This window comes from Coffea arabica, chromosome 5c, assembly GCF_036785885.1.
Source record: "Coffea arabica cultivar ET-39 chromosome 5c, Coffea Arabica ET-39 HiFi, whole genome shotgun sequence".
Classification (NCBI taxonomy): domain Eukaryota; kingdom Viridiplantae; phylum Streptophyta; class Magnoliopsida; order Gentianales; family Rubiaceae; genus Coffea; species Coffea arabica.
This window is the reverse complement of record NC_092319.1, coordinates 6,700,399-6,717,828: the sequence shown is the minus strand read 5'-3', so window position 1 is coordinate 6,717,828 and position 17,430 is coordinate 6,700,399. Positions and strand designations below refer to the sequence as shown.

At 34.3% G+C, this 17,430-nt stretch overlaps 1 protein-coding gene and 1 long non-coding RNA gene across 3 annotated transcripts; both read right to left on the bottom strand.

The window, feature by feature from the left end:
- Positions 1-1,351: 1,351 nt before the first annotated feature.
- LOC140007423 (uncharacterized) lies at positions 1,352-8,159 on the bottom strand. Its single transcript, XR_011814732.1, has 2 exons — positions 7,965-8,159; positions 1,352-1,535 (listed from the first exon to the last, which is right to left on the bottom strand). It is a non-coding gene; the product is annotated as an uncharacterized lncRNA (long non-coding RNA).
- A 1,626-nt stretch (positions 8,160-9,785) lies between these two features.
- Positions 9,786-17,135, bottom strand: LOC113691030 (chalcone synthase 2-like). Of its 2 annotated transcripts, none has more exons than XM_072050511.1 (2): positions 16,853-17,135; positions 9,786-10,983 (listed from the first exon to the last, which is right to left on the bottom strand). In XM_072050511.1, the coding sequence occupies exons 1-2, from the start codon at positions 16,986-16,988 to the stop codon at positions 9,992-9,994; spliced, it is 1,128 nt and encodes a 375-aa protein (XP_071906612.1). In that variant the 5' UTR covers positions 16,989-17,135; the 3' UTR covers positions 9,786-9,991. The 2 variants fall into 2 exon arrangements, with proteins under 2 accessions (XP_071906612.1, XP_027065002.1); XM_027209201.2 differs by having other exon boundaries at positions 16,811-17,104.
- Positions 17,136-17,430: the final 295 nt, after the last annotated feature.

Here is a 17,430-nt window from a genome sequence, read left to right as displayed (position 1 = left end):
TCCAAATTGATCAATTTGCCATTTCTAGACTTTTTTCTTTTTTTTTTTTTTTGAGAACAAAAAGAAGAATTTGAATTTAGAACTTCTAAATTCTGTGACCTTGAAATGTGCAAAACACTTTATTCTTACAAAGTAACCCACAGAGTAATTTTTCTAAGTGAAATTTCAATAGACATATTGGTAAATTTAGTAATGTTGGAAGAAGTTCAATATCCCCACCATCCTGTGATATTAAGTAGGCTTTGACACAAGATTTGACGTCAGCCTCGTATAATACGCCAACAATCTCTCAGGGTCAGGAAGATTTTCTTTGATGATGGGCTCTTCCTTGAAATTCTTGACCCATGCGTGCAAGCTTGGTAAACGACTTGGTTCCAAAACCTTGATCCCCACCAACTGTTCCATGGGTTGAATCCAACAGGCAAACCAGGCAAATATCAAGTCCACCATATTGATCGAGTTGCCACCAAAAAACTTCTTGTCCCCAAGAGCTTGCTCTTCAATAATTTTCAGAAAGTCAAACATTTGTTCTGCTGCCTCTTTCTTGCCATCTCCTCCTCCCCAGAAGAGGGATCTAACAGCACTACGTCCCTAAATCATGATAATTTTTTCAAATGCCATTTCTAGACTAAATGCATCTAAAAATTGATAATTCATATATTAAATGTATTGCACCAGAAAGTTCGAGGGCGAAATATATCCCTAACCCAAAATTTGAGGGACAAAAAATAGATGATGTTTTCCCACGGTTGTAATTTAATTGGTAGTGTTTGATAGTTTGTTTTTGGTTCTGATTGAAAACATTTAATGTTCACTTTGTTCTTGCAATTATTTTTTAGTTGATGGCAATTGGCAATGGTCTAACATGAAAATTACCTTATTTACTAGACCTGCACATATCAGTAGATTTTTATTTGATAGATCATACTTTACTTTTACATCTTGAGCTCCTTCATTAAAATCTCATATTGCTTCAATTTCTCTTATTTTAATATATATGTGGATTGATTATGTCTTTCTACTTTATTGATAGGGTCGGGAGAAAATGCTAAAAAAGAATAATATTCACATGACCAATTTGCCTAATGTTTAGTTGGAATCTCATGATAGCAAATGGAAGCTGCCTTGCATTATTTGTGGGGAGGGGAGGGATCAATCTCTTTATAGTATGCTGAATTTATTATTGTATAGAAATTTCAAAATCCTTGGTTACAAAGGAAAGTTGTGACGATCCCACCTCTCCCTAGGGCATACCCCAGGGTTTAGCGGACTGCCTGTCCAGCTCTCGCCAGGACTCACTCACTCCAAGAGAACAAGTTATAACTTCGAAAGGAATAAAACCACAGTTCCAAACTTAGAATGTACATTTATACTCAAGTCTATCTCAAATATTCATACATTCCCAAAATACAACAAAAGATTTAAGATCCAAATGACTTCCAACTGTAATCAAGCACTAGCGTGAGTATAATTCACAAGAGTAAAAAACTAGACGACGCTAGCCTGTACCAGTCTCACGCCCACGTCCGTACCCCCTATAAGGAAAACAAAACTAATAGAGTAAGCCAAAACTCAGTGAGATTCCAAAACTTCATACAGACCCAAGTAGCAAATTATCCATTGTAAAAACTTGGAATATCAAAGTAGCGAGTATAAGAGTTCATAAAAATAAGCAATAACACTTCAAATAACAAATCATTAGATATCCAACAATTTCAGGTAAAAGGATACAGTAGCCTTTGCAAGTTAACTCCGCCGTAGCTTCACTAAGTAGTAGTTGACACTCCGTCAACTTTCAAGTAGAATAACCAGTTCAGTAGATCACCACTTAACTCCAAACTCCATCTACCAATCAACCCTCTACTGGGCCCGAACTCCAAATTAATAGTGATGGTAATACTCGAGTATACCGAATCCAGTAGACCATATCCAAAGGATTACACAATAAACAGTAAACGATAAACAATAAACAGTACCTATGGTTCACCAGTCTCCTCGACCAAATCCTTACTGGCTCGATTCGACTGACTAACCAATAGGGTTAGGATTCCAGATAGAATTCAAGTCATGCACATATATATATATATATATATATATATATATATATATATATATATATATATCAAACCATTTGTAATCAATGCACAGCAATAAGTCATATTAGGATAAGTGCGATAAAGTACACCCTTGCCCTATCAAACAAGTTAAGTACCGTCCAATCACGTTAACCAAGCAATTCATTCAAGTAATAAGTTCAAACATGCATTTGGAAACACTCACTAATGAGTTATTACTTTCCAAAACCAAGCTCAGGTTCAACTCCCTGACTGTAGTCCAAATGTGCGATAAAATACCGTTGCAGTCAACCAGGGTTTCAAAATATGGGAGTTTCGCTTAAAGAAAATTAAGTAAATGAAACTCATTTTAGTAGTATTCATTTTACTTATCAAACCCTAGAAAATTCATGCTCGCTCTTTTGGTTTCGATAAAGAAGCCGATTAAAACTTGTAAATTCGCAACTTGGTATAAGAAACGAGAAAATCGCATTTAAAGTGGTCATTACTTTGTCTTTGAGAAATATACACTTTTGGGCAAAATTTTCGTTCATAAGTCACCCACAAGGTCACTTAAGTATCCTACATAACTAAGTCCCAAATCGCTCACAAGTCACATCCCTATTTCTGCTTTCGCTCACTTATCCCACGAGCGGAAAAACGGGCAGCATTTCCTTTGTTTTTACCTAATTTTCCAGCCATTTCAAGGTTTCACTTTGTTCTCAAATCAGCCCAACTCAATCACTACAAGTAAGAATATAAAGATAGTTCTTAATCTAGGTTAAAACCCATCCAAATTGCAACTCATTTCTAGCAAATAATCATCCAATACCAAAGCTGGAAAATTCTTAAGAAAGCTGGAATTTCCTCTTTTAAAGCTAAAAAGTCACAATTAGGCTACTAATCACCTCACAAGTCCAAAACCAAGGTCAAAATCAACGTATTATAGTTAGACAACATAAATCAAGGCTGAAAATTGCACAACCCTAGCTGAAATTTTACTAATCTACACCAAATCTAGAGTATCATCCATAATATTTCAAGATTCAAGTCATCTACACCATATTTTGCAAGAATAAGAAGAAGAAAAGAAGTTGTTGAACTTATACCTTTAAAACCTCTGGAGAAGTGAAGAACCAAGCTATTTCTTCAAAGAAACTCTCCACTCCAAGCCTCCTAACTCCCTTAGTGCTAGTTTAATCGGTTTAGTTTTTGTGATTTCAATTCAAACAAGGCAAAATCAAGACGAAGTTGGAAGTTCTACTCTCTTGTTTTTCTCTCCAATGGTTCGGATGACATGAAGAAAAAATGGAAGAAAACTTAGCCAAAAGGAAAGATAAGAAGAAAGGAAATGTCTTGGTCAAACATCTCTTTGATTGCTAACACTTGGCAATCAAGTTTCTTTTTTTTTTTTTTTTCTTTTCTCACCTTTTCTTTAGTAAAAAATTTCGGCTGCTTTAAGGGTTAAGTTAGGGAGAATTAAATGTAATAAAATCAAGGAGATTAAGGTAAGAAAATATTAGTCAAGCGGTGTACTCAACCGGTAACAAACGGCGCACGTCGGTTCAAGCTTATTTCCCTTAACTCCCTTGTACTTTTGTTTTAACTTATTATTCACTAACTTATTATTAAGCACTTCTAATTACACACTTCCTCTTACCTAATACTCACCATTATCCATCAAATTTAGTACACATATCTCACCGAGTGATCACACGACCAAAGTGCACAAAAATCCTAATTTACTCTAACTATAAAAGTAACTTTTATTGTTTATTACAACTAATGAGGGAGTAAATTAGTAGTAAAGCAATTATAAATTAACTTATTCAAAATAAAAGAGAATTATAAGGAAAATATAGGTGAATTTTCAAGTCCTCATAAAAGTACTGCAAAACCTGGTTTGATTTTCTTTTTAACCATTACAATTGCAATGATGAAACTGATTCAATATTTTGTCAATGTTTCCTCAATAAATTTTGTGAAAATTCCTACTGACTCATGATTATGTGATTAAACAATCATTTGGGTGCTTTTACATTTCTCCACTTAAACAAATTAGTGTATTTGATTCTATTTATGCATTTTAAAATCATTATACTTTCTCATTTTTTTTACCGATATTAATAGTATATTTTACTTTCTTAATCTTATGATGCTTAACAAATTATAACATAGGTACTCACTCTTGCACATTGTAGTGAAAACAAGTGTATGGAATGAAAAACTATTATATGTAGGGATCCATATGTAAATATAGTATCTATTTAAATAAACTCGAATGACCTCTTCTGATAATGAGAATGTATAGGATCCTATTCTGGTTTGGTCCGGTTTGGAATCAACTTATAATCATGGAATCGACTCAATCATCCAATTATAAGTTCATAACTCTAGCCCATTCGCATTTTGAGCAGAATAGGTTTACTAATTCTTTGATTCTAGTTAGTAAGAGGGATCTTGAATTAAGAATCAGACCCCAGAAGCTAAAAAATGCTATCCCAAGTAATTGCAAAAATTGGGTTCATTGATATTCCTCGTATAGCATATGCTATTACACATACAATCATACTCAATTCAATGGAATTGTTTGATTTAAAGGAGGTGTTATATAATTTCACACATGAGGGGTTATTTATTGGTTTCGTCCAGTCATTAATAACTTGATTATTTTTTAGATAATAGTAGATAGAAACAATACTTGTAAGGAGTCTTATTAAAACCAAGAAATATAGGCCTGCTTGCTATCCACACCAAAATAAATAGAGTTTTCCCAAAAAAACTTGCTAGTTGAGGAAGGCCTCCTAGGGATAAGAGACATAGGACTAAAGAAAGAGCCAAAAAAGGATCTTTAGTGTACAATCCTTCATAATCTAGAATGTTATCCATTCTGGTATATAGACCAAAAATACAATGCAAGTAAAAGTTCCTAAATTCATGGAAATATAGACAAACAAAGGAGTTATCATGCTTACATATCCATCATTTGAGTCTCCAATAATTATTTCAATAATTGCATTTCTGATATGATCTATGGACGAATATGCAAGCATACATTTCATGCTTATTTGAGTAATTGCAATGAGATTTTCCAATATCATGCTAAGAATATTTTGGATTTCTAGAAGAAGTTGCCATTTGTTTGATGAGAAATAAAAAGGAATATAAAAAATTCGAGTAGTTGAAACTGAAACAGCTACTCTTGAAGTAATAGAAAGAAAAGCAACAACGAGAGTGAGAGAGTCATAATAAAAAAGAGGATTTATCATTTTGTTCGCTCATTCAAAACTGTGCATGAGACTTTAATCTCACACGACTCTCAAGTGATAAAAGAAAGAATTCATCTTCTTTCTTTTTTGAATACCTTTCTCGCATATGTATAAGATCGAATCCATTCAATTTCTAAGTTTCCAAAAAGGATTACTAATACTTAAATTTTTGAGGAATCCTTCATCAGTGGTTGTGAATGCTGATTTTTTCAATCATTTCAATATTGGTTTCATAGGAGCAAAGCAAGTCAAAAAGATTGAGAAATAGAACCATCTAATTTAATTCGTTCTCAATAGCCATGAAATGATCATTTAAAATGCTCCTATGCACTCATAGTCTTTGAAGGATATGTATGTATATCTATATATGTGTGTGTTTGTATTTGCGTGTATGTGTATTTATATTGCAAGGAACTGTCTTCAAAAAGCTAGTTTCCTACCCAAGATTTAAAAGATTCATTATTCTTGTGACCATGGCCACAGAATGAAGCTTGTGAAATAGAGGAGTTAAAAATAGATGTATTCAGAACTTATAAATTCTCATATTTGAATTTATTTAGTAACATGATACTATTAAATAAAAAAGGAATTGCAAAAAACATGCCTAAACATATGAACAAAACTAGATTCACTAGATATTGTGTCCTATGTAGCCATAATTTTTCCACCAAGCCATGAGTTGTATTTGCAAGACTTGAAAATTTCACATTAAACTGGTAATGAAGCATGTGTTTTGCACATGCACATAATGGTATTTATTTTTTTTTTAGCAAATTTGAGATAACTTTTATTCAGATTAGAGAAGAGAGAATGTATACAAAGGATCAAACCTCAGCTTGACACATATACATTTCCCCGTCTATATACAAATAGCCTAAATCTCAAACCAAACAACTAAGAGGAATGTTCCATTCAATAGAAGACTCCAATTCGCCTGATTCCTTGGAAAGTTAGCCCAAGATGGGACAACATGTTACATATCTAAAACTATGCCATCTAGCACTTTTACTTCAGTCACAAGGACATGGTTGACTATTGCATCATTTCTCACCCTTTACACCTAGTATACAAACACAGCAAAGGCTAGTATTTTAAAACAAGAAGCAAATTTTTTGGACTTCTAGTGATGGAATAGCCAATTTAATTCTTCATCCAATGAGCGCCTCCCTCTTACTATCAAGCATAACTTTTGCATTTTCTGCCACATAGTAAATATGACATCACAACCAAAAAATAGGTGCTCAATATTTTACTCCACCTCTTAACAATACACACATCTTTTTGCTGTCATAGGAACACCCCACTTCTTAACTCTATCCATTATGGATGGCCTCTTTTTACATAACAACCAAAGGATAAAGACAAAACAAGGGACATGATTCTTTCCCCAGACCAACCTATGCCATTGCATTGACTGCCCCTTGTTTCTCATAACTTGCATGGCTGATTTAACAGAGAAATTTCCAAATGCATTTGCAGTCCAAACCAGTTGCTCTTCTGAATTTATCAATGATATGAAGGACATAGGGGTAGCTGCCGTCAATCATCTAACTTCATGTGTCATCCTTCGAGCTTGAGGCCATCTCAAGGATACACTTGAAACACACTTTGCAATGCAATCAACAATTGTCGGTCCAAAACTAGTCAATAGATTTCCAAAGAAGTGTTTATATATATAGAGGACCAATAGGATGCCAATAATCAAACCAGAAATTGGTATTGACTCCATTTCCCACATTCTTCTTATGAGAAACTTAATTATTTTCAAAGTAATGAAGTATTCAATTTTGAATAAATGAAATATTAGAGATAGTATTGCCTTAATAAACAATATAGAAAATGAAAGTTAAAGTCATATTACTCCAACGTTCTAAAAACTCCATAGCATTTGTTCTTAAAACTCAAGGGAATTGGTGGATATGCTTGCATATAAGCAGGTATCCTTGGTGGTGGGGCATTCTCTTAAAAAGGATCAAATCATAGGCTACCCGTTACTTGTCCCTCTTATAATTAAAATTTAAAAAAAATAAAAGAATCATATGCATAAATTTCATCTTGTGTTCCACATTTTCAAAAAATTGAATCAACACAAAATTTATCAAAAAAGTCTAGTTACCAACGGAAAGCTAGGAATGTTTAGTTTCCAATGCCGCAAACGGCACTCAATTTCGACATCGGAGCAACAAGTTATGGCCGAAACAAGAAGACTGCCTGGGCAGTGACGGGATTCAAATTCCAGATTTTCAATCTTTCGAATTTCCGACATTTGGGTGATCAAATCATGTTATTTTTCAATGAAACTTTTAATATAACCAATATAACATGTAAACAACATAAACAAGCCATTAGAACTTCAAAATTTTGCACAAAAGTGGTCGGACAAGGCAGGGGTAAAATAGTCACTTTTGGCCATTGTACCATCTTGGAGTTTCTAACAATAACCCAACATTATACCACTAATTTAAGCACTAAACCAACATAATTATCATCATTAACACCAAATCAGTCCATCAACCAAAGTGGGAGTTCATAGAGCCCACACAACTAAATTTCCATCATAGACAAGCTACCCATAAGCATGCAAGGGTTTATAAATGCTATATTACTTCCATAAGCCAAGAATTGAGAGGTTGATCATCACCTACTTGTGTGATGAATCAAAGGCAGAATTTCAGCCCTCTCCTTGTCCAAGAAAACCATGGATTGCAGCTCTCCTTTGTAGCTTAATGTGATCTCCAAGTGCTAAGCTATGTGTGTGTAAAATTTGAAGTGAATTAGAGGAGATTTGAGTGAGATTTTGGTGATAAAAATTGAAGAACTCTTGGGTGTTCTTCCTTGTAAGTTGCACGCTGGAAATGAAGCTGAAAGAAGGAGTTTTTGCTGCTAATACAGCTTCTCAAGGAAGCTTAAATGTGTGGTGTAAAATGAGGCAAAAGTCAACTCTCCAATAGTGCGCGTACGCGCGCATTTCGTGTTCGATTCCTCTCGAATTTATTTCGCTAGTGCACTAAACCTCCAATATACTTATATTCATATAAGTAGTATTCATTTTTAATTGTCCCAAAATAATGGTGTAAAGTCCTTCAATTAATCGCGCGCTTGAAAACGCGTATTTTCAATTCAAGCGCGATAAAGCGAAACCTCCAAGAATTTCTTATCACGATATTACTAATAACTATCATTTGAGCACTTAAACATAAAATTACCTATTTTAGGACCATTATACAAGTCTACAATTTTTCAAACTTATTGTACTCTCAATCGGTTAAAATTTCCAAACGCGTTTTCACTTTTTCACTAAACGAGCCTCCAAAAAAAATTAATTTTTGATATAAGTCATTTTAAAAATATAATAAAGCTATAATTCCATATATTTAGGTCTAATAAGGTTGAAAAATAATATTCGGGACAAATATCCAAATAAATAATTAATTGAGCCAAAATTGGGGTTTAAAATAAGAATTTTACGAGTCCTCACAAAGAATGGCCTCTATCTTGAGCTGCCACATGCCGAAGTTGACATTTCTGTCGAATTTCTCGACAACCGTCTTTGTTATCGTCATTGTTGCCACAAAATCTTTAACCTGAAGTTTGCCTCAAAAAATTGACGAAACAAATATGCAAGTCTCGTGAGTGGACCCCATAGGGTGAGTGGGCCCCACGAGATAATCGGGCCCCACAAGGTGAGCGAGCCCCACGGGTAAACAGACCTCACAGGATGAGTGGGCCCCACAGGGTAGACGCCCACCAGATGAACGGGTCCCACGAGATGAACCTGTCTTGCAAAATATAACAACTAGATCTGATACCAGTTTGTTAGGACCGGCCCAGGAATAAACAAACTAAAGTTAGCACAAATTAGGTAGTATAACCGACCATATAAAGAGTAGGCGGTAGACACCAGCCATATAATAATTAGGCGGTAAAATCGACCATATAAAAGGGTTGTGGCAACTCAATACAGACAAATAATAAAGCAAATAAAAGACACAGAGGATTTACGTAGTTCGGTCAAATTGACCTACGTCCACGGATAGAGGAGGAGCAATATTTCTACTATGAAGAAGAAATACAAAAGCCGTAGGAAAGTGGTTCCTAAGCCAAAAGGTATTTATAAAAGATTTAGGAAATATTCCTAAATATAATACAAAAGAACCTAAAATATTTGACTAAATAGGTTAGATGACTCAAGAAACTAATAGCCTATATAACTCTCTTGAGTGGTGCAATCAATTCCTTGGTATGAGCTCCCTATTTATAGTTGTATTTGGGAGGCTTTCCTTCTACTTCAGCCGACGTGGGACGAGGAAATTTTGCCACCAAATTCCACCATTGTGGGCGTCAACAATTGCGGCTCAACAACAAACAGAAACAAATGCATAAAATATGATATGAAGGCCATCCAACCCCGTTAAAATATCGAAACAATGACAGTTACAAACAGAAACAAATGCATAAAATATGATATGAAGGCCATGAAGGCCATCCAACCCTTATTTTCTTGACTATAACATTACCTTCTTTAAGCCTTTGAAGGTCATCCAACCCAAGTAATAGATACTTGGTATTCAGAGCTACAAACGAAATCCAAATACATAGTACAAGTTTTGTTTTGGTCATTGATAATACAAATATTAAAACATATTGAACAAATCAAGCATGATGTTTTTAAATTGTGACGCTGTGAAGGACCACAGTCTCAATAGTGAGTCCAGGTCCAAATCCAAAGAGCACACCCCATTCTAAACCATCCCCTGTGGTGTTGAATCCATCCTTGACTGCAGATTTTCTCATCTCATCAAGAGTAAAGAAGACACTAGCGCTTGACATATTTCCGTACTCACTTAGCACATACCTACTAACACGTAATTTTTTGGGATTTAAAGCCAATTTCTCTTCAACTTTGTCCAAAATTGCACGCCCACCAGGATGCGCAGCCCAGAAAATTGAGTTCCAATCAGAAATGCCAAGAGGCTCAAATGCTTCTTCCAAGATCTTTTCAACGTTCTCTGAGATTAATTCTGGGACATCTTTGAGAAGAAAGAATGTAAGCCCAGCCTCACGAAAATGGCCACCAATAGCATTGGGGCTATCAGGGAGAAAAGTTTGGGATGCTGAGACCAACTGAAACAAGGGCTGCTCAACTCCAGGAACCGGGTCAGCACCAATTATGACCGCGGCTGCCCCATCTCCGAACAGGGCCTGACCAACAAGACTATCAAAATGCTTATCACTCGGACCCCTGAACGAAATTGCTGTGAGTTCCGAGCAGACGATAAGGATACGGGCACCTTTGTTGTTCTCGGCCAAATCCTTGGCTAGCCGGAGAACCGTCCCTCCAGCATGACAACCTTGTTGGTACATCATGTACCGTTTCACCGATGGCCGGAGGCCCAGTAGCTTGGCCAGCTGATAGTCTGCTCCAGGCATGTCCACGCCACTTAGGGTACAGCAGACAAGATGGGTGATCGTGGACTTGGACTGACCCCATTCCTCTATAGCTTTTTGGGCAGCTACTTTGCCCAGTCTTGGTACTTCATCAACCATCATGTCTTGCCTTGCATCCAGTGAGGGTTCCATAAAAGTACAAATATTGGGATTTTGCCTCAGAATTTCCTCAGTCAGGTACATGTACCGCTTCCTAATCATGGTCTTCTCACCTACGATAAATAGTAAACATTTTAAAAAAATTGGAATACTTCTAGTTTGCACTCTCCAACTTATACTCTATTCTCACTTTGCATCTTAAAGTTTAATTTATGACATTTTGCACTCTAACGTCTCATATTTGTCTCGTTTAAATCCAATTGATACCATCATTAGCAAAACTAATGGAATCCAGGATCTTGTAATTCAATGATAATGTTCTTTTGACTACTTTCAGAACAATGTTATTATTTTGCATGATCCTCTATTCCATTAATTTTGCTAACATTGTTACTGATCAGATTTAAGTGGAGCAAACATGAGAGATTAAGGTACAAAATATTGAAAATTGAAATTTAAAATGTAAAATGAGAGTGATGATATAGGAAAATTGGGTTTCATCTAGTCGGCGCTATGTCTTATTTCCATCAAGAAAGTGCACTTACAAATTTGTCTATTCTATGCTTCTGCAATTGACCGAATCAAGAAATCACCACATCCTGACACGAAAACTTTGACCAAAAGGGAAGCAAATTCTGACCTTTAATTCTTAAATGTGAAATTCCACATATCATGCGTCTCAATCAGCAACATAATTTAGCGGCCGAAATATGCAAACATAAAAGTTTTATACAACAAAATAACATGCAAATCTCTATATTACAATTTCAAATATAGCTTCACATATTTTAGTCATTTCTGCGTGGATATGGTACAATAGCAAGCACACACTCGGCAGACCTGACCCAAACATGTTTCTTTTATCATGCAACTTGAGGCTTGTGGAATAAGCCAAAAGCATGAAAATGAGAATTTCTGTTTAGATCAATCGACGCGGAAGCATGTTTAAGGAATTATTTCACACACGATTCTCGAATAACAAAGAGAAAGATTCACGATCAAATCTCGAATAATTCACAAGAACCTTAAGGAACTTGTGAGAAAATGATAGAAAAAACCAAAAAAAATTTTTGATAATAATTGGCAAAAGTTTAAATAACAAAGTCCTACCACGTCTATATTTATAATAGAGAAGTTCTAAACCAACAAGAAAAAGAAACAAAATTAATAAAGGAAAATGACTAAAATAAGGAGACGACGTCCAATGAATTCCAGATGCCTACAAGAATAAGTATGCGAGCTGTGAAAAATTTCAAATGCATTGCTTCTTTCTTGTTTTCTTCATGTGGTCCCTGATAAGTGTATATTTTGTGTGTTTTAAGTGTTCTTTATTATTTAGTTTTGATGTGTTCTAGTCATTTTTATAACTAATTAACAGTAAAGTATGCATTTTGTTGTTTAAGTGAGAAAGAGTGCATTTTTTTATCACTTATGGAGTGAATTTTTTATCATATGGAGTGAATTGAGAAGATATTTGAATGATTACTAATGATTTAAAGTGAACATGAAGTATAAAAGTATCATAGTATGAAAAGCAATCAAGTATTAAAAAAGAAATGTTTGACAGCTTTGACACTTTTTGATATTTAGACTATATTTTGAGCTAAAAGTATTGAATTGAGGTTATTCTGAAGCCATTTTGAAGTTAAGACATAAATCTACATTTCTTATGAAGACATCAAAATTTAGTACATAGTTTTCTTTATCAAAAAGTTGAAATACAGTCAGTCATTTTTGTTGTCAAAAGTTGAAATAGAGTTTTGACTAGTTAGAAATATTTTGGTCATTTTAAAACCTACAGAGCTCCAAATTAAATGATTCTTGATACATTGAAAATCTAACTCAAAGGACTGCAACTTTCATGTTGTGTACAAGAGCTAATCCAGCCTTCATCATTGAGAAAATATCAGCTGAATTAGTGCAAAAGTAGAGCACAGTTGAAGACTAATTAGAAAAGTGCAAACTTATAGGGGAGGCAATACGCAGGTGAAATACGTGACCTTACAACTGCATATTGACCTTGCGCATTCTCAAGAAAGTTGTGCAACTTGCATAGCCACTTGATCTATTTTTTTCACAACTTTTTACAACTCAATTCCTGCAAGAATTTTGACTGTAACTATAACGAAGAGTATAGAGACTTGTAGAAGAATATTTTGGGAATCTCAAGAAGTATTTTACATGAAATTTAACAATTCATTTGGAGATTGAATTCATCTATAAATAGGGGGTTTGAACACATATTTTCACTACTTTGGAAGGCTAGAGACATTACCAAAATATAATATTCACTAGTTTTTTTTAGTTCATTAGTATAACATAGTTAGTGTAGTTTATCCATCTTGTACGTGTAGTTAGATTTGGATGAAGAATTAAGGAGCAAGATGGAGAGTTGGAACTTATGTGACAAGGGTGACTTCTCTCTTATCACTTTCTCTTTTGTATTTGAATTTATATTTAGCTATAATACAAGTATGGTCTCTTCTTTCATTCTCTTCATGTTTTGCTAAAGTTTATGCCTAGAATTATAGATAAACTTTCTATATTTTGTTAGTGATATTGACTTGGTTATTTGATTATATTATTTTGAACAAATTATTTAGCACTTTTGCTTATCTAATCATGATTAGCTGGCTATTAAATGTGATAATCTTAAGGTGTTAAGCTTACAATGAAAATTGAGATTTGACACTAGTTCAAGAAGGTGCTAAATCTAGGGAGTATACTCACAAGAGTAGAGGTGTACTTTCATGACTTTAATGGTTTGTTCCATGTAATTTCATAGAAGAAATAAACTTGTAATTAATTTTTATAACCACAAGAGTAGGTATGACTTAATTACAAGTATAGTTGATTCATTACGAGAGTAGATTTCACACATATTAGGTATTTACACCATAACTAGCTAAGATAATAACATTAACTTAATTGGTAATTTCACTTGCAAGAGTATTGAGAAATTTCATAGCTTAAGGAGATTTTTATTATTTTTATTATTACTTTTATTTTATGTTTGCAGTGTAGATTTAATCTTTTGCATTTGCGGTAGTCTAATAATAAAGGAATTCGAAAACCATTAGTAATTGACAATTTTCCCTGGGAGATCGACACCTAATACCCTGTATTCGATAAACGATCTGTATACTCATAGAAAATGGGGTATTTAGGTTTTATTAAAATTTAGTACAGGGTAGAATCTCGTCAAGTTTTTGGCCCTGTTGTTAGGAAAGATTTGGTTTAATATCGGGCTAAGAACAACTTTATTAGTTTAGACATTTTTATTTGCTTTTCTTATTTTCATCGTATCAAGTGTCTTGTTTGTTATGTTCTTGTTGAGTCTTTTATTTTATGTTTAATATCTTGTTTTTGTTTGGGCCTTTTAAGCTATTCTTCTTAACTAATATTGCTTTTGAAATTGTTTGAAAGTATTTTTAGGTTATAAGGAGGATAGTAAACAAAAGTGGATAAAAGTTTGAAAGAAGAAAGTTGGGCATTAGACTACAAGTTTCAAAACTACAACTATAGATCAAAAGAGGTCTGAAGGTATGTCTTTTGAAGAGGGTTTAAGGAGTTTAAAGGTTAAACTTGATTTTATAACATTAAAAATTCAATTGGACACCATTACAAATATGTTTGAATGCAAGAGGAATGTTAATCCTTTCAATTCTAATCATATGAGTTGTGATTTGTGTGAAGGTTATCATGTTACTCATACATATATGCAAGCACAAAATATGGATTATTTTGACGAATTTGAGCATTTCAATCCTTATTTTGATCAATAGAGTTCTAATTGGGTAATTCTTATGCTTGTAATTGGAATAATCAATGTGGATATAATGATTCTCCATATTTTTATGATTATCAATATGAATTTGTCCACTTTGAATCAAAGCCATCTTGAGAGTTAGCTATTGAAAGTTTTGGGAATTAGCAATTAAAAGGCTAGCTCATGTGACTTTCGACTGCTTTGATATGCTTGAGGATAGATTAGATGAATTAGCTTCTCACATAGGTAGAATTGAAAACCAATTCTGTTATTTGTGTGAAATTATTTCTTCTAATCACATGCAAATCGACCCTACTATGAATAGTGGAAAAGTTGTATGTGAAAGTGGATTGCATTTTAATCAAAATAATGAATCTAATTTGTGTTTCAATGAGGAATTGTCCATTTTACATAAATATGTCTTTGAAACTAATGTTGAACCTCAAGAGATGAGCATGAATGATTCACATTCAATCCCTCTTGAGAGGTATTTTAGAGAAGTAAGTTCTAAGGATATTATCACCCAAGAAGGATATGCCAACGTTCCTTGAAACACTTGAGATAGGTAAGTTTCTTCTATCTCTAATATTATTTGATTATGTGACCTTTGCTATTGAATCACCTTTCGTGGATTCACCATAACTTAAATGATGGATTAGTCATTAATAAAACCTTCTTGAAAAATGAGGTGAAATAGTCAACCTATTGACTATAAAGAAGTGCTAATTAGGAGGCAACCCAATGTTTTGCGTTACTTTATTCCATTTAAGAGTGTTTTTATGTTTGTTATTTATTTTAAAGTATGTTTGTTATATTTGTGCTTGAGAAAGAAGGCAAAGTCACTTTTTGAGATCAATGAGGCTAAGGAAGATCAAAGAACTCAATCTCTCAATTTGAATAATTATGTTTTTGATGTGTTATAGTGGCTCAGAATGCATGTTTAGATTATTTTAAATATAAGTGAATTGATTATTTTAGCAATAGAGTGATCTAGATTGCATATTCGAAAATGAGGGTTTTGCCCATGAAAGTTGACAAAGTGCAGATTTTCTGCATAAAGTTGTAGAAAATTGAAAATGGGGACCAAAAACACGGCCTTACCGTCATTTTCAGACCGCATTTTAGTGTATCTTCTTGCAATCTGGGCAAAATGTAGGTCAAAACGTGACCTTTTTTGACGGAAGCTAGAATTATAAATCTAATCCCAAAAGAAACCTCAAAAGCCGACAACTTTTGAGGTCCTTCCAAGGACTTATAAACCCAACCCCAAACCCCCCCAAGAACCGATGTGGGATGGCAACCCCACAAGGGCAAGCCAGTAGACCCGCTGCTACTAAGAAGTGATGACCCCCTACGAAACCCAGTATAACTACCCTTGCAGGAATTTGCCTCTTGCGACCTATTCCTAAGAATGACATTTTCTTTTTTGACGGAAGCTAGAATTATAAATCTAATCCCAGAAGAAACCTCAAAAGCCGGCAACTTTTGAGGTCCAGGTCACAACGTGACCCAGCCCGTGTTTTATGCTTGTTTTCAAGTTTGTCTATATATGCGACCTCATACCCACGTATTACCCCCGCATATTCAAGTCAACATGTTTAAATGCAAAACACGTCTCATTTTTCTCATACTTCCCTCTTCTTCCTCACATACCCAAACACACTAACACACACATTTCACCAAACTTCATTGTCATTCATTTTTCTTAATTAAACAAACGCTTCAAACACCTCATACAACTAAACTGATGGATCCTCAAAATGTCTAAACTACTATTAAGCTTACAATATGCATATGTTTCTCAATCATTGAGAAAAACCTCAGTCTTACTGCCAAGAAAAAACTAGAATAGTTTGTCTTAAATAGTAGGAAAAGTTGTGTTACAATAGGAAAAAAGATTTACCTTTCTTTCGAGAGTTTCAACACGAAACCAATATCATTTGATGGTTTGAGTAAAGTATTCAAGGCCACGTATTTTAAGCATTCTTACACTGTGAAGCATGTAGGAAGACACCAAGTTCTAGTTCTAGGCCAAGTTTTACGTGCAAAATTTCCGCTTAAAAACCAACTATTTTGCAAGATTTTCTTAAAAAAGAAAAAGGAAAAAAAAGAAATAGAAGTATGAGAAATCAAACAGATTCAAGAGAAAAAGAATAAGGATTTATGCTTACAAATGCGCTTAAACTTTTCTTTAAGCTCAGTCATATGCTCACTCTTAGTGATGCGGAAATAGTAATCCGGATAAGTGCTTTGCTCAACAAAATTTGGTGGTGTAGCGGTTCCAATAGCCAAGATCGTCGCCGGTCCTTCGGCCCGTTGAGCCCTCCTAATTTCCTCGACGGTAACCATATTTGCCCTGAAAGATTTAAGATTGACTAATTGGTACAGAAAATAAGGTAGGTAAACCTAGCACCTGCTAGCTTGCAATGCTAGAAAACTAGAAATGGTGGTCGTGTGAGTCTGCCAAAATATATACTTTATATAGTACTGAAATTGGATAATTTTTTTATGCAAGCCGAGAATCACGTGTATAGGGAACGTTGTATTGTTGATTCTAAATTTTGGTACCTCATTTCGAGTTCCAATTTCCTAGTATAACTCAGAATTTTGGCGTCAGGTTTGGGCTCTGGATTTATCCCTTAAAACAAGTTACAACGTTAGCAGTTGAACGTGGATTTAAGAAATTTACTAGTATTACTTTAATAATTCATGTAGAAGTTGGGGCATACGATTTTTGGCAAGCAACGAGCACTTGGTCTCGTATGACAAAAATTGTGTGTTTCATTCCAGA